This window comes from Panthera pardus, unplaced genomic scaffold (genome assembly GCF_024362965.1).
Source record: "Panthera pardus isolate Hobbes unplaced genomic scaffold, ASM2436296v1 HiC_scaffold_18, whole genome shotgun sequence".
Lineage (NCBI taxonomy): Eukaryota > Metazoa > Chordata > Mammalia > Carnivora > Felidae > Panthera > Panthera pardus.
The window spans coordinates 4816156-4839218 of NW_026526743.1; the positions used below are offsets into that span (position 1 = coordinate 4816156).

General features: G+C 57.5%; 1 protein-coding gene across 3 annotated transcripts in view; it reads right to left on the bottom strand.

Annotated features, from left to right (window-relative positions):
* Window positions 1-23063, bottom strand: part of LRRC4B (leucine rich repeat containing 4B) — a 61735-nt gene that overhangs the window by 8379 nt on the left and 30293 nt on the right. For 2 of the 3 annotated variants that reach the window (XM_053905666.1, XM_053905664.1), the window contains exon 2: window positions 15058-15389. In XM_053905666.1, the coding sequence (XP_053761641.1) occupies window positions 15058-15354 (297 nt within the window). In that variant the 5' untranslated portion in view covers window positions 15355-15389. Of the gene's footprint in view, window positions 1-15057; window positions 15390-17490; window positions 17763-23063 lie in introns of those variants that run through there. The other variant, XM_053905665.1, reaches the window with a different exon arrangement.

Below are 23063 nucleotides of genomic sequence, written 5' to 3' on the forward strand. Positions count from 1 at the left end.
CCCGCGTGGGGTTCTGTGCTGCCGGCTCGGGGCCTGGAGCCTGCTTCGCATTCTGTGTCTCCCTCTCTCTCTGCCCCGCCCCCACTCACATTCTGTCTCTCTCTCAACAAGAAATAAACATTAAAAAATTTTTTTAAATAAAAAAATAATAATAGTAACAACAATAGCAGCAGCAGCAGCTGGAGGATCTGGCTGTCACTAATCACCAGGGAGAGAATGAGGTGGGCTCTTAAAAAGTTAGACGTGAGAGTTTGGACAGAGAATTCTAGAAGGACAAGTCCGCTGGGCCAGGTTCCTGAGACACCGCGCCTTCACTCGGTCTTGGTGGCACTCAGTTCTGAGGCCTCCCCAGGTCCCTGAAAGCCGAGCGGGAGCTCACTGAATGCCCGCTTGCTCCTCCCTCCTGCCAGGGTCCCAGCTCTCAGTGCGGTCCCCCAGCCCACCTTCCTGGTCCAAGGCGGGCCTGCAGCCTCAGACCCCACGCCACCTGTGGCCTCACCCGTGGGGTTGGCTAGCAAGCCTGTGGTTCTTCTCTTCTGGAAGGTCTCACAGCCACAGCCCATCTCCAGGGTCTTGCCACACCCAGGGCCTTCCTCTGGAGCCTTCCATGGCTCCCCAGTGCTCTCAGAGAAGAAGACTCGGCCTGCATCAGAAGCCCTGCTTGGCCCGGCACCTGCTTGCCTCTCCCCTCCCTTCTACACGTCCCCCCCGCACCCTCACTGCCGCCACTACCCTAGCCATCCTCACTCCAGTGACCTTTCACAGCCAACTCCTGGAACTATCTCACCAGGTCCTCCCCCTTTACATATGCTGTTCCCTCTTCTCAGGCTGCCCTTCCCTTTTCTTCGGCCCTTTTCTTCCAGCCCAAACGTCTCATTCATCATTCATTCATTCATTCATCCATCCATCGCTTTTTATTTCGTGGGGATAAACCAGTTCTGAAGGAGCAGATGGGGGAGGGGCCGTTCCCCGTGAAAGGGCTTCGCAACGTCCACCTTACAAAGCTAGCCTCAAGACTCGGGGGAATCGCTGACATCTGCCCGGCACGGGGTGTGGCACTGCAGGTGCTCGCTGAGCCCCAGTGACAAGTGCCAAGTTCTGGGCTGCGCATTCTCCATCCAAGGCGGCTGTCCCCCAGCAGCCCCCAAGGCAGGTGTTGTTAGGCTTTCGTTTCAGAGAAGGAACCCGCTTTGCCAAGTCACCCAATGAGGAAGCAGCAGAGCCGGATTTGAACCTGCAGGCTGAGGCTCAGTGGGGTCCAGTGACTCAGTAGGGCTGCCCGCTGCGCCCTCGGGGAAGGGCACAGGTGCGCCATCTCCCCGACCCTCTGCATAGAGGGACCCCAACTACAGTCTGTCCACAGTGTGCATCTCGGCAGCGTCTGAGGCTCTTCCGGCTCCGCATGCTTTGTCTCAGTTGCCACGGGAAGGGTGTGCGTGGAGGGAGACGAAGGGCATTTCCCGGGGGGGGGGGGGTGGGGTCCCCCCAACCACTTTACTAATGCGCTTGGGAACCGAGCGGGACGGGGGTGTTGCTGCAAAGGAAGCCTGGTTTTATTGAAGATGTGCTGTAGGGTTGCTTTAAATAGCGAGTGCTTTTTATTTTTACCAGGATTCCAGTAGTTCTCCCTTCTCCGCAGGATGCCTGGGGAGCAGCCTAGCGGGGAGTTGCTGGGTCTGGGTTTGAATCCTGGCTTTGCTGCCAATCAGCAATGTGACCTTCGGCAAGTGCCCTACTGTCTCTGAACCCTCTTTCCTCGCAGGTACTGCACGATTACTGTGAGGCTTGGACACGATCGTGAGTACTTGGAGCAGGGCAAGCATGCAGTATATATATACACATATACATATATATACATACATGTATATATATATACATACAGGTATGTATATATATGTATATATATATACATAACATTGTTGATTCAGCTATTAATGATCATGAACATTTGTCCCATCTCTGGGCATCCAGTTTCTTCCTCAGCATCCTTCCTCTACACAGGCTAACATGCAGTTCAGACACCGCCACATCCCTGCTCATAGTCCTCCCATGGCTCCCTATCACCCTTGATGTGGGGTCAAAGGCCCTGCAGGCCTGCCTCAGTGCCTCTCCTCTACTCCAGCCATATGGAGGTGTATGGATGGATTCCATAGGCTCACCAGGCTCTGCCTAGCTTCTCTGCCTTTGCACTGAGGCTGTGCCCTCTGCTTGGAATGCTGTCCTCCTCCTTATTCTCTGGGAAATTTCAGTTGCCTTCCCCCAGCAAGCCCTCTTTGTTCCCCTGCTCACTAAGGTGTCAAACACATTCTCTTATCACATTGCTTTGACACGTCCTTCTCCTCGGCTAGGCTATGAGTGTATGAGTAGAGAGTCCATCTGGATGGTTTCCGCATTCCCTGTCCCCAGTACAAGGCCTAGTTCATGGCTGACTTCAGCCAAGTGTGTTGAATGAATAGCCCAGAACGGACAAGGCTCTGGTTTGGAGAGCACCCAGTAACGCCAGTTGATGTGGGCCTACACACCTTTTGGCCTGGGTGACAATGCCACCACGTTGAAACCCTTAGTGATGGAACTTGGGAGCTGAAAGAGCACTAGCCTTCTGGTTCCAACTTACTCTTTTTTTTTTTTTTTTTTTTTTTGGTAAGCATTTGCCATCTTTTTTGCTTTCATCCATTCTGACCTGATGTTTTAGGTGCGTCTTTTGGATTTTTTTTTAAGTTTATTTATTTGTTTTTAGAGAGAGAGAGAGAACACACACAGAAGGGGCAAAAAGGGGCAAAGAGAGAGGGAGAGAGAGAGAATCACCAGCAGGCTCCACACCATCAGCATGGAGCCTGATGTGAGGCTCGAACTCATGAACCGTTAGATCATGACCTGAGCTGAAATTGAGAGTTGGGACACTTAACCAAATGAGTCACCTTGGTGCCCCTGGATTTTGTTTTTAGTACAGTCTGAAAATTGCTGTCTTTTAACTGGAAGTTTAGTCCATTTACATTTATTGTAATTACTAATACATTTGGAATTATTCTTACTGTTACTTTATGCTTTCTGTTTGTCCTGATTTTTTGCAGCCTATTCTTTCTCTTTTCCTGTCATCTTTTTCATTGATTTTTTTTTCTTATTCAATTTCCCCCATCTACTATTTTAGAATCTATATATTTTCCTTTTCTCTTCTTTTAGTGGTTACCCTTAAAATTTAACACGCATACCTAAAGACTAAAGTCAGCCAGTTCCTCTCTTCTCCTTCCTCTCACAAACAATACAAGGCTGATCCCATCCTGACTCTGAAACAAGATGCCCTCCTGGGCAGGTTCCCAATAAGGCAGAAGGGGAAAGCCGTTATTTGTTAAGTGCCTATTGTGTACCCGACCTTGTATTAAATGCTCTGAGGTGGTGATCTCATTTAGTCCTTGTAGAAATCCTGTCACATGGGTGTTATCAACCACACGTCCCTGCCTCTCTTCTTATTTGATGGTTTACCGCTGAGGAAATGGAGATTCAAAGAGGAAAACTTATCTGCCTTTGGTCTCACAGATCCAAAGTAGCAGAACCAAGATCGGACGTCTGCTTTTCCTCAATCTAAATAAATACAAAGTCTCCATCCGTCTGCGCATCCTAAGCCAAGAGGGTTGGACTCTCTGTTGGTTTCAATGCAGTTTGAGCCATGGGGCTTGTTCATTATTCAGCCATTACCCTCGTGTTGATTTGCTCATTTGACAGATATTCTTGGAGTGCCTGCTATGTGTCAAGTATCTTGCTGGGCTCTGGGGATCCGGCCGTGGACAAGAAAGAAGCAGCCCTGACTTCCCACAACCTGATCTTGAGTGGGGAGGGCACTAAACATAATAATTATGCAAATGATCCTTTAAATGGCAATGGTGTAAACAGATCATGGGTGCTTCCCTGGTTGTAGGGGGAGAGGCAGGTGTGGGCCGTTGTACAGCACAGTTTGACCCTCCCCCTCCCCCCACCCAGAGCAGATGATATTTAAATGGGGGTCACTGTTGTGACCACTGACACAAAGTAGGATGGACAAGGTGGGGACTGGTTCTTGGAGTGGGCAAATCCCCCTTCCCTCCCAGTCTAACATTTGGCCTGGCAGGACACTGATGTCCTCTTATGTTGCAGAGGAGATAGTCCTGGGGTCTTGCCTCTGACAGCAACCTAATAGCCAAGTACCCTTGTCCCCTCGCTTCTTCAGCCCATGGTTGCTGAGCCCTCTTCCCCCTAGGCCCGGCTCTGTGCTCACCGTCAAGGGTACAGACACCAGTCGGACAAGGGAACATGGCCCCATCGATGACCAGTCCCAACCCCAAGGTGGAAGGGGGGTCTCTCCTTCATCCTGGAGCTTGGTCTATTACTTAGGGGACTTGCCACTTCAGCTATAGTTGGTAAACATTACTAACACTGAAAAAAAATCCCACTGCGTTCTGTTGGGGTTTTTAAGAAAATAAACTGTCAAGAATTCCTTTATTAACAATTTAACTGTGGTGGGAGATGATTAAGTGAATTGTTCATCTAAACACTATTAAGATAAATTGTTCTTATACGTTTTGAACGTACTGAACCGACAACGAAGCTTAGCAGCTCGCTGTCTTTTCTTGTGTGTGTTAGTGTTTTGCATTCACGGTTTTAAAAACATTGTTATTTTTCTGTACTAAGTGCTTTTATGACGACTTCTCATAGTTCCTCCTTCCCTGAGATAAGGGCCTTGTGCCTCCTTTTCCGTGGGGATTTCCCTGACCGCCGGGACCCGCCAGGAGCCTGGCAGGCTTGGGTCTAGACTCAGCTTCCCCAGGCCTCAGTGTTCTCTTCTGTAGCACAGGTGCAGGGGCCGTGAGGACTGAGAACCAGCCCGTATCACCGCAACACAGCTCAGCCCAGGGGCAGGGTGGCCACTTAGGACGCAGCATCTCCTCCTTCAGTGAAATCCATAAATGTCACTTCTGTCACTAATATTACCTTGCCCAACAACAGGTTCTAAACTTGTCCCTGTTCGAAGGTTCCAGGCCATGCTGGCACTGACTTCTACTGGCAGGAGCCCAGAGGCTCCGGGCCCCACCTTCCAGGAGCCATATTGGGTGAGGGCAGCTGGGACCAATGTGTCAGCCTCCACAGCACCCCTGCTCCCACACCCACAGGCCGACCCTCAAGGGCGGTGGGTGGGGAAGGGCTCTGGCCAGAGCTCAGTGGCCCCCGCTATCTATCTCAGGGGAGAGAGCTCAAACCCCAGGGCTCCTCAGCACCCCAGACCACTACTGTGCTCAGACAGACTTGTCTCGTCCCTGCCCCAACCCGGCCGGCTGCTCTCGCTCTTGCTCGTGGGCCCTGTAGCCTGGTGGTTCAAGCGGTGGGGTCAGACAGCTGGAGTCCTGATTCGGGCTGCCTCTCTACCACTTCTGGGACTTGGGTGAATTTTTTTTATTATTATTTTTAAATGTTTGTTAATTTTTTTTTTTTTTTTTGAGAGAGAGAACCCCTCTGCACTGTTAGCACAGAGCCTGGCACAGGGCTTGAACTCACGAACCCTGAGATCATGACCTGAGTCGAAGTTGGACGCTCAATCGACTGAGCCCCCCCCAAGTGCCCCTTGGGTGCATTTTAGACCTCTTGGGGCCTGCTTCTCCATCTGTGCGACGGGGATTATAAAATCTACTTCTTAGGATTGGTGAGGGAATTAAATGTCTTTCCACACATGAGGGGCTTAGTGCCTTCAAGGTTAAGTGCACCATCTATGAACCTGTCACTTTCCTCCTCCTCTACACCTGAGCTCATGCTGTCCTGGAACGCCATCCCAGCCTCTGCACCTGCTCGGGGCCCAAGTCACTCAAGGCTCCCTAAAAACAGAAAAAAAAAGCCTTTCTCCTTGCTAAGGCTTCCTGACCGTCCCTGCCCCGTGAGAAGTCTTTCTCCCAGACGCCAGCTCCTCTCATCCATGTATGTGACTGTCCATCTACACTCACCGGGCCATTGCCCGCCCTCCGGTCCTCCCCCTCATCTCCTTCCATTCATCCACCGGGGAGTTGCCTTCTCGGGCCTCCTGGGCCAAGCCCTGCCCTGTTTGCTGAGTCTGGCCTGCTCCTCACCTCTGTACCCCTGCCCCCACCCCAGACAGGCGTCTGAACCTGTGCAGATAATGCCCTGGGAAGCAGGGGGGGGGGACGGGGTGGGTACGATCTGTATCAGGCGCTAAGTGCACCCCAGCTTTGCCTAAGGCGGTGGGTGGGTGGGGTTAGGTGAAGGCTCAGGCGGGGTCAAAGACCTCCTTCCCAGTGAGGTTCCCTGGTCCCCTGCCCCCCATCCGGCTTCCACCTCCATCTTGTGAGCTCACGGGTCCTGCCTTCCGTGTGCTTCCCTCTCTGCATCCAGCTGTGCAAAGGTCCTGCAGCAGAGCCTGACACATAGTAGTTGTTCAATAGGGAACTGGGGCATGAGCTGGGTGCTGCGGACTGACAGACCGGGGCCAATCAGACGCAGAAGGGACAGGCGTTCGGGGAGCAGCTTGCAGCCTGCTTCCACGTGGGGAGGAGAGCCCGTGCCCGGTGTTGTAAGGATTAAACTCTCAGTGTCTGGGGTCCATGAGGAAGTGTGCCTGGTGCCAGGCAAGTGCGGAATGTGACTCTGGCCCTTCAGAGGTGAGGTGTGTTTTCGGAAGGGCTGGAAGGGCAGGGCTGGGGCGGTGTCTGGGTCCAGCAGAGGGCACCCCCGAGTGTGGTGTGGCTGGGACAAGGACAGGCTGGCTGGCGAAGGGTCCTTGCAGCAAGGGGAGCACTGTCCGTCTTAAGGTCAAGGGATGGCATGGTGACTCTCACTGGGGTGGCGGGTGTGGGGGCGGCAGTGCACGGTAGGCTAGGAGGAAGCTGGGGCAGGTGTCCTGATGAGCAAGGACAAGGCCAGAGCAGGAGCTGGCTTTGTGGACCGCATCAGGACTGACTTAGCTTTGAGCCTGAGGCGCCAGGACTACACAGAGCCCAGCCAGCTACGAATTAGGAAACATCAGGAAATTAGTGTTGGAAAAATCAAATTCTGTAGCCAGTCGGCCTGGGCTAAGTCCCAACTCTACCCCCCACCTGCGGCTTTTTGCACAAGGGTCTCACTTCCTGCACCACAGTCTTGCTGGGAGCAGCAAGGACTTATAGGGTAGTTGTGGACAGAGCTCAGAGCATTGCTGGGAGGCTGCACACACACCCCTACTCCCACCCTCCCAAGCGGGAGGTGGGCTCAGAGAGGCAACCTGAGTAATAGAGGGGGAGATGTGGGTCTCCTGTCTCTCAGGCCTCAGTCTACTCAACTGAAAAATGGGGATCCCCACCTGTCCCTCTCCTGGGGCTCTCATGAGGCTCCGAGGCCACAAGACTCTGCAAGATGGCGAGACGCCCTCTGATTGGCTCATGTAACGGTTGCATTTTGGGCCAGTGGTGCCGTGAACAAGTGTGCACAAGTGCAATCAATGAATTTGGGGTGCCACGGGGACTGGGGGGCCTTGACCTGACTGGGGGCTCGGGGAAGGCGCCTCTGGGGTTGAGTCAAGAAAGACGAGGCCGACCTTGACAAAGATCTCACTGTCAATCCTTGCTAGAGCTGCTCAGCTCCTGGCCCCTCACCAGGGTCCTCTCCCACCTTAAGTCCGCATTCGAATGCACTGCCCCCAGGTGACGTCGTGTCCCCAGGGCATCCGGGAGCACCTAGAATGCAGTGGCGTTCAATACCTGCTTGTCCAAAGAATGAAAGCATTGAATTTCTCAGCGGCTCTATGACGGAAGGGCTGTTGTTACCCCCGTTTCACAGATGACAAAACTGAGGCCCAGACAGGTTTGACAATGTGCCCGAGGAAGAGTTGTGAGTGAAGCCTCAACTGTCCCCACAACTGTTAAGCGCTGGTGCTAAGTAGATGTAGGGGAGAGTGGAAGAACATTCCAGAAAGAGGGAACGTCCAGTGTGAAGGGGCCCAGGGATGCAGGAGGCCGGAGGCAGGGGCCATGTCCTGAAGGGCGCTATCTCAGTCAGAGAAGGTAACAGGTGGAGCACCTGGGGGCCTGAGCTCGATGGCGTCGGACTCCGCCACTTGTGACATGTGGCTCGTGCTGTCCTTCCTGGAGCCGGCTCGCTGACAGTCCCATTCCTGCTCCGGCCTGGAGCGCACAGGCCACTCTCCACGGCATGAATGGGGAGGAGGGACTCCACTACACCCTCCCCGGCTCGAAAAGATTCTATGTCGAAGGTCAGGTGGAGTAGGGACCGCCCCCAAATTGGAAAAGGTCCGAATGCCCATCCAGAGGAAATGGATCAAGAGATCGCGGTAACTTCATCGGACAGAATATTACCCAACAATAAAGAAGGAAAAGGAGGGAGCGCCGGGCTACAGGAGAACGACGAGGAGACCAGGCGGCCGAGAGGCACAAACAGCAGCTGGGGGGGCAGCCGTGTAGACGGTGTAGATGGTGTAGATGCACTATTCTGGCTGTTAGAAGTCAGGGGAGGGGCTGTCCCATTTTCCATCTGTCAAATGGGACAAACAGTCCTGTCCTTGTGAGAACGAAGAGGCCTGGGGAAGGGAGAGCACTCCCAGTCCCCCGGCTCAGGGTAAACGCTCCGCAGATTTGGGTTTCTGCTCCCTTTTCCAGGGACAGGTGAGCGAATCCCACCACAGACTGTTGCCTTCAGCTTGTATACCATTTTGTACATATTATATATTTAAGTAGAATTTTTCTTGATAACAAAAAGCACTAGGTGCCCGCACTGAAGAAAATTTAGCAACTGAAGAAAGCGAACAGAAGAAATGCAATTATCCTCCAAAATGCTAGTGTGATGGGAAAGGCGGGGCCAACGTTTCTGGGTGGTCCCTGCATTTTGTGTTTGCTTTCAGGACAGTTTTATTATTTTATTATTATGTTTAAAGTTTACTTATTTATTTTTGAGAAAGAGAGAGAGAGCACAGCAGGAGAGGGGCAGAGAGGGAGACACAGAATCTAAAGCTGGCTCCAGCCTCTGAGTTGTCAACGCAGAATGCTGATGCGGGCCTTGAACTCACAAACCCTCGAGATCATGACCTGAGCTGAAGTCGGAAGCTCAATCGACTGAGCCACCCAGACCCCCCCTCCTTTCAGGGCAGTTTTAAAACAAACTGGACGTCCTGCTTGCATCCTTTGAAAGCTCAGTGTTACATTCTAAGCACTTCCCTGTGTCCTTTGATATTCTTCGAAACTCTGTTTTAAATATTCAAGTAACACTCTGTTGTAAGAATGCGCCCCAATTCACTTGACCAATGCCCTGATTACCAAGAACTGAGGCGGCTTCTGTTCTACACTTTGGCCCCCTTGGGCCATCCTTCAACCTCTCTCTGAAGCACCTCTGAGCACTTCTTTCCGGTGGGTGGATGGGTTTCTTAGGCCAGAAGCACACGTCCTTGCAGAGCACCTTCACACACTGCCCACACGACCTCCCGGTGGACCCCGAGGGACCCTGGTTAAGCCCACGCGTGAAGTCGGATCCAGAGAGTTCCCCAAAGATGTTACCACGAGGCTCCCAAAGGGGTCCTGAGGGGGATTTTGTGGTGGAGGCAGCTCCAAGCCTCCTGGGTGTCTGTCCTGATTCAGAGGTGGGGGGGGCAGGAGGTGGGGGGCACCCACCAAGGAGAATTCTGCAGTGGGTGGCCACGCGCGCGCACACACCCTGATGTGGATGGCTCTTAAAACACCCCGGGCTGAGTGAAAACAGTAAGACAAAGAAAGCCATCTATAATGCAGCTTCATCTACATAAATTAAAAATACATGCACACAATAAGCATTTTGCAAGAACACACACAAGCAGAAAGATCCACAGTAAACACATTAGGATGACTGGCTCTGGGGAGGAGGGGAACAGAGCCGGCCGAGGAGAGGAGGAGTAGGCCCGGCCCAGGTGGGAGCTGTGTGGGGTCCCTGGGGCATGTGGCCTCAGGGCTGTCAGGGCTGGGAGGTCAGGGGGAAGGGGCGTCTCTAGGCCTCTGCCTAGAAGGTGACTCCACAGGCTCGGGCTTTCGCGCCCCTGTCCAGTCTCAGAAACGATTTGGGGGCCCATGGAAGGCTGCTGATATTTAAAAATTATTTTGCTTGCAAAGGCCATTAAAACAACCATTTCCACCACCTGCTGGCCCTGTCGTGTCCCAGGAGGGCATTTGAACCCTCTCCAGAGATGGACACCACTGTTCTAGACGGAAGCTTTTGCTCGGGAGCCAGCCGACCTTCCATTCATAGACAACTATCTGCTATGCACCTGCTGTGTACCAGGCTCTGTTCTCGGTGCTGGGGGTCCAGCAGGGAGCAGGGTGAAGACCCCCTTCAGGGAGTCATCGTCTGTGCAGAGCCAGATGACAAGCAAGTGACCACGGACAGGACAGGGAGGCTCTCAAATCCCCGGAACTCAGGCCATTTCTACGGCGCTTTGGTGTCAGGCTGCGTGTGTGTGTGTGTGTGTGTGTGTGTGCGCGCGCGCGCGCGCACGCACAGTCCCCTGCATGTTTGGGGAAGTACCAGCCACCACGAGCAGGACACATAGGGCTTGCAGGGCAGTGGCTCTATGATCATCCCTCTGACTCCGAGATTCTACTTCTAGGAATTTCTCCCAAGGGCAGAATCCGGAAAGTTCCCAAGACTGAGCACGGAGGTTGTTGACCACAGCGCTGTCTGTATCAGTGAAAACACTGGAGAGAAGAACGGACTAGTTAAGTAACGGGATGGCCAGAATCCTACACAGTGATTAAAACTGATATTTTGGACGAGCATTAGTGTCAGGGAGAAAGGTGTTCATGCTACGCTCTCAGGTGTCGAAAGTCAGCTACAAACTGATATCAAATGGTGTGATTTCATTTTTTTTCTCAAAAAAGTAAAAAAAAAAAAAAAAAAAGAAATCCCTTTACCAACCCCCCGTACCAGGGCACTGGCCAGAAAGACACTAAATGCTAATGGGAGTTACCTGTGAGTGTCGAATTACGCTTGGCTTTTGTCCCTGTGTTTTTACTTAGGTATATATTCTAGGTTTTCTAAATTAATTTGCATTCATTCTGTAATAAATAATTTAAAAGTCAATTTGTATAGGCTCAAAAAAGAGCCAGGAAGCCTTTAAAAACAAAATGTAAACAGTAGTTATTTATATCTAGGTGGTGGGACTAGGGGTAATTTTTTTTCTTTTTCTTTTTCTTTTTAACTGGATAATGAAAAAGTTACTTTCTCGGGGTGCCTGGATGGCTCAGTCGGTTAAGCATCTGACTCTTGATATCGGCTCAGGTCATAATCTCATGGTTTGTGGGATCGAGCCCCACGTCGGGCTCTGTGCTAGCAGAGCTTGGGGTTCTCTGTCTCCCTCTCTCCTTCTCGTGTGTGCGCGCTCTCTCAAAATAAATAAATAAACTTTTTTTTTTTTTTTTCCTACAGTTACATTCCCAAGCTCCTCCACTGGCTCCCTCGGCAGCCCCACTCCTGCCACCTGCAAGGTGCCCACGAAGGGAGGCCAGTCTGACTGAACGTTCACAAGCACCTGCTCTCGTGGACAGCACTCTTTCCACCCTGGGGGAACATGCAGTTTGCGGGGGGACGGAAGCCTCTGGGGTGGGGGTGCCAGAACCCCCAGGGATGAAACATGCCCACTTTTGTGTGTGTTTAGCACTGTGCACGCCGCGTGGCTGCAGCAGACCCGTGCGTGACTTATAAAGAAGTTCACTCACGTCCATGGGGCTCAAGTGCACACCCGGACAGAGATGTGGGTCAAACGTCTGGAGGCCAGTGGCCCCACGAGATGGGGTGACAGACGCGCCAGCAAACAGGCCCAGGCAAAGGGGCCAGCTCAACCCCAAAAGAAAACCATCCTCTCTTGCCTCTTCCCACACCCGCTCTGCTGGAACGTCCTGGTGTCTCCACCTTCAAAACACGCCCAGAACCGGCCGACTTCTCACCACCTCCACCGCAAGCAGCCTGGTCCCAGCCGAGCCCCCGGCATTTCTCACCAGAACTCTGCACCAGCAAGGAGACAGCAGATCCGGGATTCAAACCCAGCCCCCCTGGCGCAGGATCCACGTGCCGTATGGGCCTCCCTGCACCTCAGCCGGGGAGACCCAAGTCAGCAGCCCGTCTGCCCTCTGCTCAGAGCTTCCCCCGGCTCCTGGCTCATTCTGAGAAGAGCCCACGTCCTCACCATGAGGCCAAGAGGCCCTGCGGCCCTGCGGGATCGGCCCTCACCTCCCACCCTCTCTCCTGGCTCACTGTGCTCCGGTCACACCTGCTTGTTGCTGTTCCTCCCACACACCAGGCAGGATCCTACCCCAGGGCCTTTGCATTTGCTGTCCTCTGCCTGGAATGCCCTTCCATGAGATTCCACCTTCACGTCCTCCAAACGTTTGCTCAGATGTCACCTTCTCCACTAGGCCACCTGGACCTCCTGTCTTTAAAGCTGCAGCCAGTCACCCCTCCTCCTCCTGCACCCACCGTCCCCAGCCCCCATCTATTTCCTTTTCCCACAGCCCTCAGCATGTTTAACACATGCCATTTACTTATCATGCCGAAGTCTAGAATGCGGGCTGGGGGTAGGTAGGACAGGTTGTCTGTTTCGCTCACTGATGTATCTGGAGTGACTGGACCACGCCTCCCACGCAGAAGACAACCAAGAGATATTTAGCAAACACAAGCGTCCTGGGTAAGGGCAGGGATGTCTGGAGGTGGGGGCGGGGGGAGTCCACGGGCCCAGACTGGAAGGCGGCGAAGGAAGGCTAGGCTGGGGGACCCAGGGGCCACAGAGAGGCATATTTGGACGGAGGGGTGAAATGGGAGGGCAACTGGCGGCAATCGTAGGGGCCGGCAGGCCAGGCCCAGCTGTGTGGGACTCGGCTGTCACAATATAGAGGCTGGATTTCACTCCTGAGGCCAGGAGGCTTCAGTGGGTTTCAGGCAGAGGCCAGCACCCCTTGGGGGCCACTGGGAGGAGGGACTGGGCCTGAGAGTAGGGGCTGGAGGTGCCAGGGGAGCACTGCTCGGGCCGTTGTGCGCCTGCGGGCAGCCACAAGTCTGTGGGCGGAGCCCCGTGCCGGCAAAGGCACTGAATCGTTCATCGAGCTCCCCAAAGAGAAAATGGCCCAGTTCTACTGCAGGGTCACTGCCGCGGCCTGGGGCTGCTGGTGGGGCGGACTCAGCGGCCCCTCATCGCACGTACTTCCTGATGTGCTAACGTCTCCCCTCCGACTTCCATTCCCCAGAATGCAGTTGTCCCAGCCCAACTCGCCATCCCGTTCGTTTTACAGTCTCTTCCCTTATACGTACACAAGGGGAGGGCCCTGCCCTTCCGTCAGTGTCAGTACCTAAATCAGGGCTTGGCTCGGAGCTGGTGGCAACACGTGTGGAACGTCACGTGAGTAAAGAAAGGCCGGAACCGGGGCGGCAGAGTCCAGGGAACAAGGGCGAGAAGGAAGTGAGGGTGTCGGCCCCCTGACAGGAGTCAGGGGCAGGTCAGCAGGGACTCCAGCCTGAGGATGCAGGTTAGACTCCCAGCGCACTCTACAGAAGGCACCCTGTTGAGGAGGTGGGGCCGAGCTGGAGGACACGATCCTGACCCCAACACTGGCTTCACTGGTCCTTGCCGTGCAGCCACCAGGATAGCCTTCTCGACTTGGGCAGTAGTGCCCTTGGTGCTGCGCCCCTGAAAGATCCCCTCTGTCTTCTGCAGAGGGGAGCCCTGTCCCCAGGCTCTCCGGGACAGTGAGATGGGTGCCACTGACCCCTTCCCCTCCTAGGGACAGATAGGGAAGTGCCATGGCGGAGGGGAACCTTAGCTTCCAGGGGCCTGGGACGTCACACGCGAGCCGTCTTCTCTCCTAGCTTTATGGGCGGGGGTCGGGGAAGGCTTGCGTGGTGTGCGGTACCGACCCTGTGCCTTTAAAATGGTGGTTCTCGGGGCGGCTGGGTGGCTCAGTAGGTTAAGCGCCCGACTTCGGCTCAGGTCATGATCTCAAGGTTGGTGGGTTCGAACCCCGCGTCGGGCTCAGGGCTGACAGCTCGGAGCCTGGAGCCTGCTTCGGATTCTGCGTCTCCCTCTCTCTCTGCCCCTCCCTCACTTGAACTCTCTCTCTCAAAAGTAACATTTAAAAACTTAAAAAAAAAATAGTGGCTCTCAACTAGGGAGATCCCCCCCCCTTCAGTATCTGGCAACATTTGGAGACATTTGGGCACCAGGGGCGAGGTGCTGCTGGCGTCTGGTGGCCAGGGTTACTGCTCAGCACCCTACAGCACATAGGAGGTCCCCACAACCAAAGACGATTGGGCCCCAAACGTCAACAGAGTAGAGAAGGAGAGACCCTGCTTTAAAAATGCACAGCTCTGCCCTCGAGGCATCATTTATACCCCATCTTAGCCACAGTCACAATTAACCGGATGGCACCTGCCCCGTCCAGGCACCAGCCACGCGCTTGGACAGGAGACGAGGCCCACGGGAGTGCTCAGGTCTCCAAATGTCACGCCACCCTCCGGGAAGTGGGCACATGAGCCCCACACCGCACGGCAAAGGAGTGCTCGCCAGGTGCCAGAAGATTCTAAGTCCCTGGCAAGTCTGAAACCCATCAGCCGTCACCCAACTCCCCCGGGGCAGGAGGTCTTAGCATCCCCATTTTGCAGACGAAGAAACGGAGGCGCAGAGACCACATGAGCCCGAGGCCACGCAGCAGGTGTAGCGGCGCAGAAGGCATGGAGGCCTCGAGCAAGGGTCGCTTTGCCCACCTGTGACTCCAAGGGCAGGCCGAGGGCTTGCCTGTCCTGTGCTGGCAGAGGCAGGCAGGTGGCCGTGCCTCCGAGCCCCAACGCACTGGCACAGAGGTGTTTTCTCGTCAGAGAAAACCCGGGCAGCCTGAGCTCAAGTTAATAGGATGCAAACAGTATCTCCTAAGTGCCACAGGGACGGCCGTGAGGAGCTGGAGGGGACGCCCAGAAGGCCTTCGCCACCTCGAGGAAGAGGAACTGGCCACCACCTGTGCAGCGCCACTACCCTCCACGGCTGTGTGTCCCCCCTCCCCCACCCCACCGGATGCCGGCCCAGCTCACCTGGATGCCATTCTCCTGCAGGTTCAGGTACCGCGTGTTGACAGGGATGCTGGCGGGGACCTCGGCCAGCTCTCTCCGCGTGCAGATCACCCGGCTGGCCTGGTTGCTGCAGGAGCAGGCCGCGGGGCAGGAGGTAGCCGGCGGGGAGCCCCCTCCGGCGGCCAATGTCATGGCCACGCCGCCCCCGCCGGCCCCCAGGGGTGGGGAGAAGAGCCAGAGGAAGAGCAGGGCCCCATGGGGCCAGGACATCCTACCGGGCGGCAGTGGGGGGCACGGGGAGCTGCGGGCGCACGCCATCCTCAATGTTCATGCTCCGCGTGGGCGCCGGGGGGCTGTCGGGGTGGGGGGGAGAGAGGGAGAAGCTCAGTGAGGGACAAGGACCCCGTTGGCCCACCTGCTCCCCAACCCCCAGGCAGCTCTCAGCCACTGCTGCCACCGTCACCTCCCTGGTCTACTCAGGACCCGGAGAGCAGGGCTCCCCCTGCCCCGTGGGGGGCCGACCCACCCCCTGAGGGAGGCAGACAATGGCGCTAGCCCTGCCCTCCCTGCACTGTCTCACGTCCTTCCCCGACTGGAAGATTGTGCCCATTTCGCAGAACGGACAACCGAGGCAAGGGTGAGGTGGGGAGAGAACGGCTGCCCCAGGCGCTTGGCCAGTAACGGAGATGTCAGGTCCAAACCCTGGTTCTAGGCATGGTTTCAGAGATGGAGACAAAGAGGCAGAGATGGAGGGAGAGGAAGAGAGACGAGATGAAGTGCCAGAGAAAGGATGAAGTGCCGGGTCTGGAAGCCTGGGTGGTGGTCTGGAGTCTGGCTTCCGTCACAGTGGCCGTCTAGGCCCCCCTTGCCTCCGGCGCGACCTCCTGTCCCCTCACCCCACTCCCTACCCAGGAGCCTTTGCAAAGAGGCCGGGTGCCCAGCACCAAACGCCCCCCACACTGGGCCCGCCGCCCCTCAGACTCCTGTCACCCCCGTCAGGGGCCGGGGGTGGCCTCTCAGCAGCCAGAGAGACTTGAGTTAGACTCAGAGGAGGAACTTCAAGAAGGTAAGTGCCAGACAAGGCACCTGTTGAGGTGAAGTGTGGGCAGGAGAGGCTGGGAGCAGACTGGAGAAGGCAAGGGGGAGGAGGGGGCCGCGGGGGCCTGGGATGGCAGCACAGGCGGGAGGCCGTGGGATTGCAGGTGCCCAGGGCCAAGGCAGCGCCTGGTGGCTCCGTGCCAGCAGCTGCCGGGGATGGTGTCGGGGCGGTCGGTGGGGAGGGGGCTGGGGGCCAGAGACCCTGTGCTCGAACTCTGGGGTGGGCAACGGGCGGGGTGGGGTCAGGGCAAGACAAAGGGGGGACGGGCCAATCGTAACAACAGCGATGGTGAGAACGGCAACGATAATAACAGCTCCGGTCTTCCGGGTTAGCCCTTTCTATGCCCCAGACTCTGCGCACACAGTGTTCTCATGGAAGCCTCCCGGGAACCGTAGGAGGAAGCCGTTAGGACGCCCAATCTGCAGATGAGGACACTGAGGCGCTGGAAGGGGGACGGCTCGTCCCGGCGTGGAGCCGGCCAGCGAGTGGCAGAGGGGGCTGGTGGCCCTGGCTTTCCCTTCCCTTCCAGGCAGTGTCTGGAGCACATGCACGTGCACCCACATCAGCAGGCCGCCCTGAGTCCCCCGGCTAGCGGGGGGCGGGGGGGAGACGGAAGTGGTCTGCACAAACATGCCCACCAGCAGCAGAGACCCGGGCACACCGCAGACAGCTGACTCTCAGACCCACGGACACGGGGCCACCAGCCCCAACCCCGCACGCGCGTGCGCACACGCACACACACACACGCACACACACACACACACATACATTCGCTTCCTCCTTCTGCAGTTTCCAAGATCATTTTAACTCCGATAAAAATGCATGTGCGTAGTCTGTGCGCCTGGATGCATGTGTGAGAGCCAGAGCTAGACGGAGAGACGCAGAGACAGAGACGAGAAAGCCTGAGAGACAGAGATGAGGAGGGGTCGGTTCTGTGTCTGAATCCTGGACTCATTTTTCCACCTGGTGGGCTGGGGGCTGTGTGCGCCTCTATCTGTGAGTCATGTGAGCGCAGCGGGGTCTCCCCTTCCCGAGTGTGACGGGGGGGGGGGTCTCCGCTGGCCCTAGTCCTGCACCCCCATCCCCTTTCCCACCTCCTAAGACTGGCGACGACTCAGCCCACACCCTCGAAGCCAGGGGCAGAAATTGCGGCTGCAGCACTCGCCCCAGGTCCAGGCCTGCAGCCGCGCGTCTCTACCGCATCTGTCCCCATCTCTCCTGCAGCCGCCCGCATCCCTCCCCCCCTCCCATCACAGCTTCTGCGGTGGCGGCTGGGCCTCCCGCCCCTTCCCTCCTTCGCCCTCAGCCATCTCTGTCCTTGTCCCCCCCACCCAACCACAGTGAGGGACACTCACCCCGGTGGCTCCGCTTCCGCTGGGCCTCTCCCTGGGCCCCAGGCCCCCCCCTCCACATGCCTCCAGCCGGCGGGGGGGCTCTGCCTCCCCGGTTCTCCAGGGCTTCCTTCGAGGTCGGGCTGGGGGGGGGGCGCAGGGGCTTCTTGGGTCTCCCCGCGCCCCCCCCTCCTCGCCGGTCGCCCTTCCCGCCCCGGGGAGGCCCGTCCAGGCCACTGCAGCGGTCTCCTCCCCCTCCTCCCTGCTGGCCTCCTCTTGCTTCCTACCCCCACCCCCACCGCTACCTCCGCTCTCCCCCCCCCCCCACCGCCGGCTGCTCTGCTCTCCCCCCACCGACCCCGGCCCCCTTCTCCTCTCTCCCGGCCCCCTGGCCTTGTCCCTCCTCAGCCCCAGCCCCCTCTTCGGGGCTCCCCCTCACTGTCTCGCCTCCCTCGGGACGACCAGGCCCCCTCTCTCCTTCTCCTCCATGTCCTCCTCACTCTCGCTCTGTCCCCATCACCCTCTCCGTAGGTTGGGGAGCCCGTCTGGGTCGGATTCTCTGTCTGTCTGTCCGTCTGTCTCGGTCTCTCTCGGCCAGGCTCTGTCTGTCTCTCTCTTTCCCCGCGATTACAATTTCTAGTCACACGGCAGTGCAGAGCCAAGCTGTGCCTCAGCTCCCTCCCTCCCCACCCCCTCCCTCCTTCTTTCTCTCCTTCCGAACGGGGAGGGCGCCTCTCCTCCCTCCTCCTCGGCCCCCCTTCCCTGCACCGAGAGGCCTCCCCCTCCCCCGCTAATCAAAGGCTCCGTTATCTAATTAACCCATTGGTTCTGGGCGGCAGGGGAAGGTCGGGGGAAGCGGGGGGGAGGAAGGTTGACGGCCGGCTGCCCTGGGAAGGGGGGGGGGGCGTGTGGGCTGTGCCAAGCCCGGCCTCGTGGCACAGACTGGCTGCAAAACCAGGCTGGGCCACGGCTGACCCCACCCCCCCCCCCCACCGCTGACCACAGCCACCCCTCCTGCACCTGTCCCCAGGCCCAAGGACAGACAGCCTAGCACAGTCTCCCCTCAGGAGCTAGTACCTCCAGGCCCCCCCGGGGGAGCTCCCCGAGCCCCTCACCACGCCGCGTGGCCATTTACTCCTACCCCCACCACTGACACACCAGCGATCCTGGGCCAACATCCTCGTCACCCAGTCCTGCAGCCAAGGGCCGGCCCCCATTCGTGCCACAAAGAAACCCGGCCCCAGATGCAGCTCTCTCCCCCCCGGACCTCAGCCAGGGCCCGCTAGCCGCCTCCCCATACGCTTCTGCAAAATGGGCAGGGAAGCCGCTCGCGTTTCTTCCATTCACCCAGCCAGCCAGCCAGCCGGCAGATATTTTCTGAGTCCCTACTGTGTGCAAGCACTGGTGTCGGTGCCGCCAAAGGCCACCTCCATACTCAAAGCCCAGGGCACCCGCAGGGCACACAAGGTAAGTGGCAGCATTAGGGCACATGAAGCAAGGGGGACTGTTTCCCTTGCTGTGTGACCTCAGGCCAGTGACTTCGTGGTTCTGAGCTGCAGGAAATGCTGGGAGACGGGGCGGGGGGTGGGGGGGGGGTAACAAGAGTATCGGCCTCCTAGGGCTGTTGGGGGCTGGCTAGCTAGATCCTCAGTGAAAACGCTCTACCTGTGCCCCACATGCAGATCTGACCCCCTTTCCTCCTCGCCCCCAAGCCATCTCCCCTGAGATCAGAGTCCTTCTTCACTGGTGCCCCGCTTCTGTCCCGCCCTCCCTCCCAGTCTGTTCCCACAGGCAGCCAGAGGGGTCCTGTCAACATCCAACCTGCCCTCCAGACCCTGCCCTCCTCTGTTCCACAGCCCCTCACCCCCTCACTCAGGTGGTCTCACTAGGTGCAAGGGCAGGGGACATCACCTGGGTTCCCAGGCCCCCTCTCCTCAGGCTGGGCCACTTCTCTGGCTTCAGCTCTGGTCTCCTCCCCTGCTCACTCGCTGACTTCAGGCCACACTGGCCTCCTCAGTTTCTGGAACAGGCTGCATACATTTCTGCCTCAGGGCCTTTGCTCTTGCTCTTCCCTGTCTGGATCCCAGAGGCCCCCCCCCCCCCCCCCCGCCACCGCCCCGCCTCCCAGATTGGGCCTGCCTCCTCTCAGGTCTTTGCTCAGGTGTTACCTTCTCCGGGGAGACCATCCTGACGACCTCAAATCACAGCACCCTAGCCGTCTCCAGAACCTTCACTCTTGTACTTTTCTATATGACATTCGTCACCATCTAGCCTCTTACAAACCCACACACTTGAGTGTAAGCTCCCCAAGGGCAGGCACTCCATCTGTTGTGGGCAGTTTGGTTCCCAGTATTTATGACGGTGCCTGGCACACGTTAGGTGCTCAGTAAACTGAGTGAGGAATGAATGAGCGAGTTATCATGGCTGTTAGTCTATACTCCTCACGGACTGAACACTTTGCCTCGTTACAGTTGCACGGAGACCCACCCGCACCCAGCCCAGGACACACTCTTAACAGCTGCAACCTCTCAAGCTCACACCTCAGGCGGCCCAGAGCCTGAGGTCCCCGCCCATCCCAGGAGGCCCGCCCAGCAGAGGCAGCACATCCCTATGCAAACACAACTGCCTTCAGTTTGACGCCCACGCCGCACCAAGGCGCAACCTGGATGGAGAGGTCCAGGTACCACACTCTAGAGTCCCAAACAGCAGGCCCCCAGGGCAGCTCCTGCACCCCACTAACCGTCATGCTGTGAGGACAACCCTTCCCCTGCTGAGCACGTTCCCAAAGCCCTGGGGCACACGTCTGAGCGGTCTGACACCACTGACGATGTCGATGCCTGCCAGGTACCTGGCATTTCCTGGGGCACCGTTCTGGGCTCTGTACTTGGCAATAACCGCAGTTCTCCCCTGGGCCCTCAGAGAGGCGCTGCTACTACCCCCATTTCACAGATAGGAAAGCCGAGGCACCGAAAGACAAAGGCACTTGCCCCAGGCCATGCAAGGCTACGAAATGGTCCCTCCCTGGTCAGCCTCACCAGAGCCAACAGGTCCCAGAGACCCCAAAGCTTGTCAGGACAGCAACCTCAGTCCCACGGAGGTCTCTCAGGGTGGGGGGACATGTTAAACAATAGTCAGCATCCTGCAAAGCCTGTCTCATCCCCACTGCATAGGATGAGACAAACCTCCCCTGGTCCACACCCTGCTGCCAGGGGTCACATGACCTGCTGTCAGCGATCGCCTTGCTCCCCACAGTGCAATCCTAATAGCGATGGGAAGCGTTTCCTGGGCACCCACAACGTGCCTGGTGCTGGCCTAAGCACTGCCCGCGCCTGCAGCCACTGGCTTCTCCCCGTGGCCTGTTCTGGTGTCCATTTCACAGTTGGAGCAACAGATCGGGAGGGCTGAAGACACTGGCCGATGGCCGGTCACACAGCTTGTCCGTGGGACAGCGGGCATTGGAAGCCAAGGCCCAGAACCTGGCCAGGTCACCACGTGCCCTGGGGGGAGGCCTCTTGCCTGTTCTCCACCCCTACCTGGTCGAAGGAATGAAACAGCCAGAGAGGCAAGAGGCCCCAAAGAGAGAAGAGGGGCGCAAGGCAGAGAGGGGCAGAGACATGGGAAGACAGAGGAACAAAGACAGGGGCTAGAGACCAAAACACGACCGTGCACGAGGGGCCAGGGAGAGGGAGAGACTACAAGAAGGGCAGGAGAGCAGAGGAAGCCCGAGAGGGACGTGCGGGCCAGGGGAAGCATCGCCATCCTCCCCAGACCAAGCTCTGAGAGATCTCGGGCACCGTGCCTGAGAGGATTCGGGCAGACGGCAGGTCGGAAACTCGGGGGCCCAGGGGAGGTGGGGCGAGGAGAGAAGGGAGGCAGGGAACGTTCCTGTCGGGCATACTCATTTTTCTGGGGGGAGTTCAGAAGGTGAGAGAAAAGATAGGAAATTGACTGCCATCGCAGCAAGAGGGATGGAGGTTAGATCTAAAGAAGAACTTCCCGACTGTGAGGGACTGGGGCGGAAGTGGAACCTGGAGCCAGGAGGGTGGAGAGACATCAAAGCCAGAGAGAGCTGAACACTTCTCTCGCTGGATGCCTGTCATATGCGCAAGGCTGGGAGCTGTTAAGTTGGTGGGGGGGAGGGTATGGGCAGAGGCGGCTTCGGGGACGGATGAAACAACTTCACACGTGTGTCCCTCTGAGCCAGTCCCTGTCCTGAAGGCTTTTCAAACAAAAGCAACCCCAAAGCCCGGAGAATCGACAGTCCCCTAACTTTTGAGCTAGCAGAACCCTGGGAAAGGCTTGTGGGGGCTCAGCCCTTGACTTGCCCTGCCCCCACCTCTTACACTGACATACTTCCTTTGCTCCCCAGCCCTCGGATGGCCAGAAGGTACCCTGTAGACAGCGATTTGTTCTGTCCATTATTGTCCGTCTCCCACCAGAAGGTGAGCTCCCCAGGCGGGGAGTTTGTCTGGCTTGCTCACGGCTGCGTCCCCAATGCCCACACGCGGGCCCCCACAAAGCCTCGGCAAGAAGAGCCAGCGAGCACCCCCTACCGCCAGGTCCCCTGCTGGCACTGGCTGGGGAGGCCGGAGGGGAGCCTGTGAGCACAGGTGGGGGTTCCCGGAATGTCTAGGCAAATCACCGCCCATGGGCCCATGGCCGGTGGAGGGGAGTCGGGAGGAGGTGATCGCAAAGCTGAGACCAGAAGCAGGAGCAACAGGTGCGCAGGTGATGAAAGGACCCCAGGGTGCCAAGGCCTGGGGGCCAGAGAGGCGGGTGGGGGTCAGGGAGCCACACAGAGCCCAGCTCAGTTACAAAGACGCCCCACCCCCACAGTAGGCTGAGAAGCAGGGGTGCTGGGGGGGGTGGTGTTGGGGTAGGGGAGGGGCGAGTCAGCTCTGGGTTGGAAAGACCTCTCTGAGTAAACCAGGGCGTGGGGGGGCGGGGGAGCTGAAAGCTGGGGAGGAGCCGGACCAGGGGTCCAGGGGCAGAGGGTGAGGCTGGGGTTGAGGGTATGGAGAGGAGGGAGAACGGAGGCATGCAGCAAATTCGCCAAAGCCAAAGCTGCGGAACTTGGAGGAGATTTAGGACGCGAGGCAGAGGGAGGAGCCGCACTCTCCTTACAGATGTGGGGTCAGATTCTGAGAGCCAGGAAAGGAGACAGGGCACCAGAGGAGGTCGGAGATGGGGGCAGAAAATAGAGCGATCCCTAGACACAGGACCCCCAACCCCAGTCTTTGCCAGTAGGAGGTGAGCCCGCTCATGCCAGGGGCCCGGGATGCTCCAGGAGCAGTGATGGAAGGCCCTGGGTGGCCCCACCAGTCCCCGGCCGTGAGACGCTGGGCCAGCCCCTCCATCCCTCTGCCCGCCCCACCCCCGCTCCCTCCTCTGTAACACAGGCCGTTGGTGACACTTGGGGGCTGCGGGGCTGCGGGAGGCTCCGGCAAGGGGGCCCAGGGCAGGATCTGGCGCTTTGCAAGTGACCTGCAAGGGTGAGCTGGGACCCAAGACCTGGCTGATAAATGGAGAAAGGAAAACGCGGCTCCCATCTCTGCGTTGCTGTTTCCTGCTAGGAACGTTCCTCACTCCATTTCCTC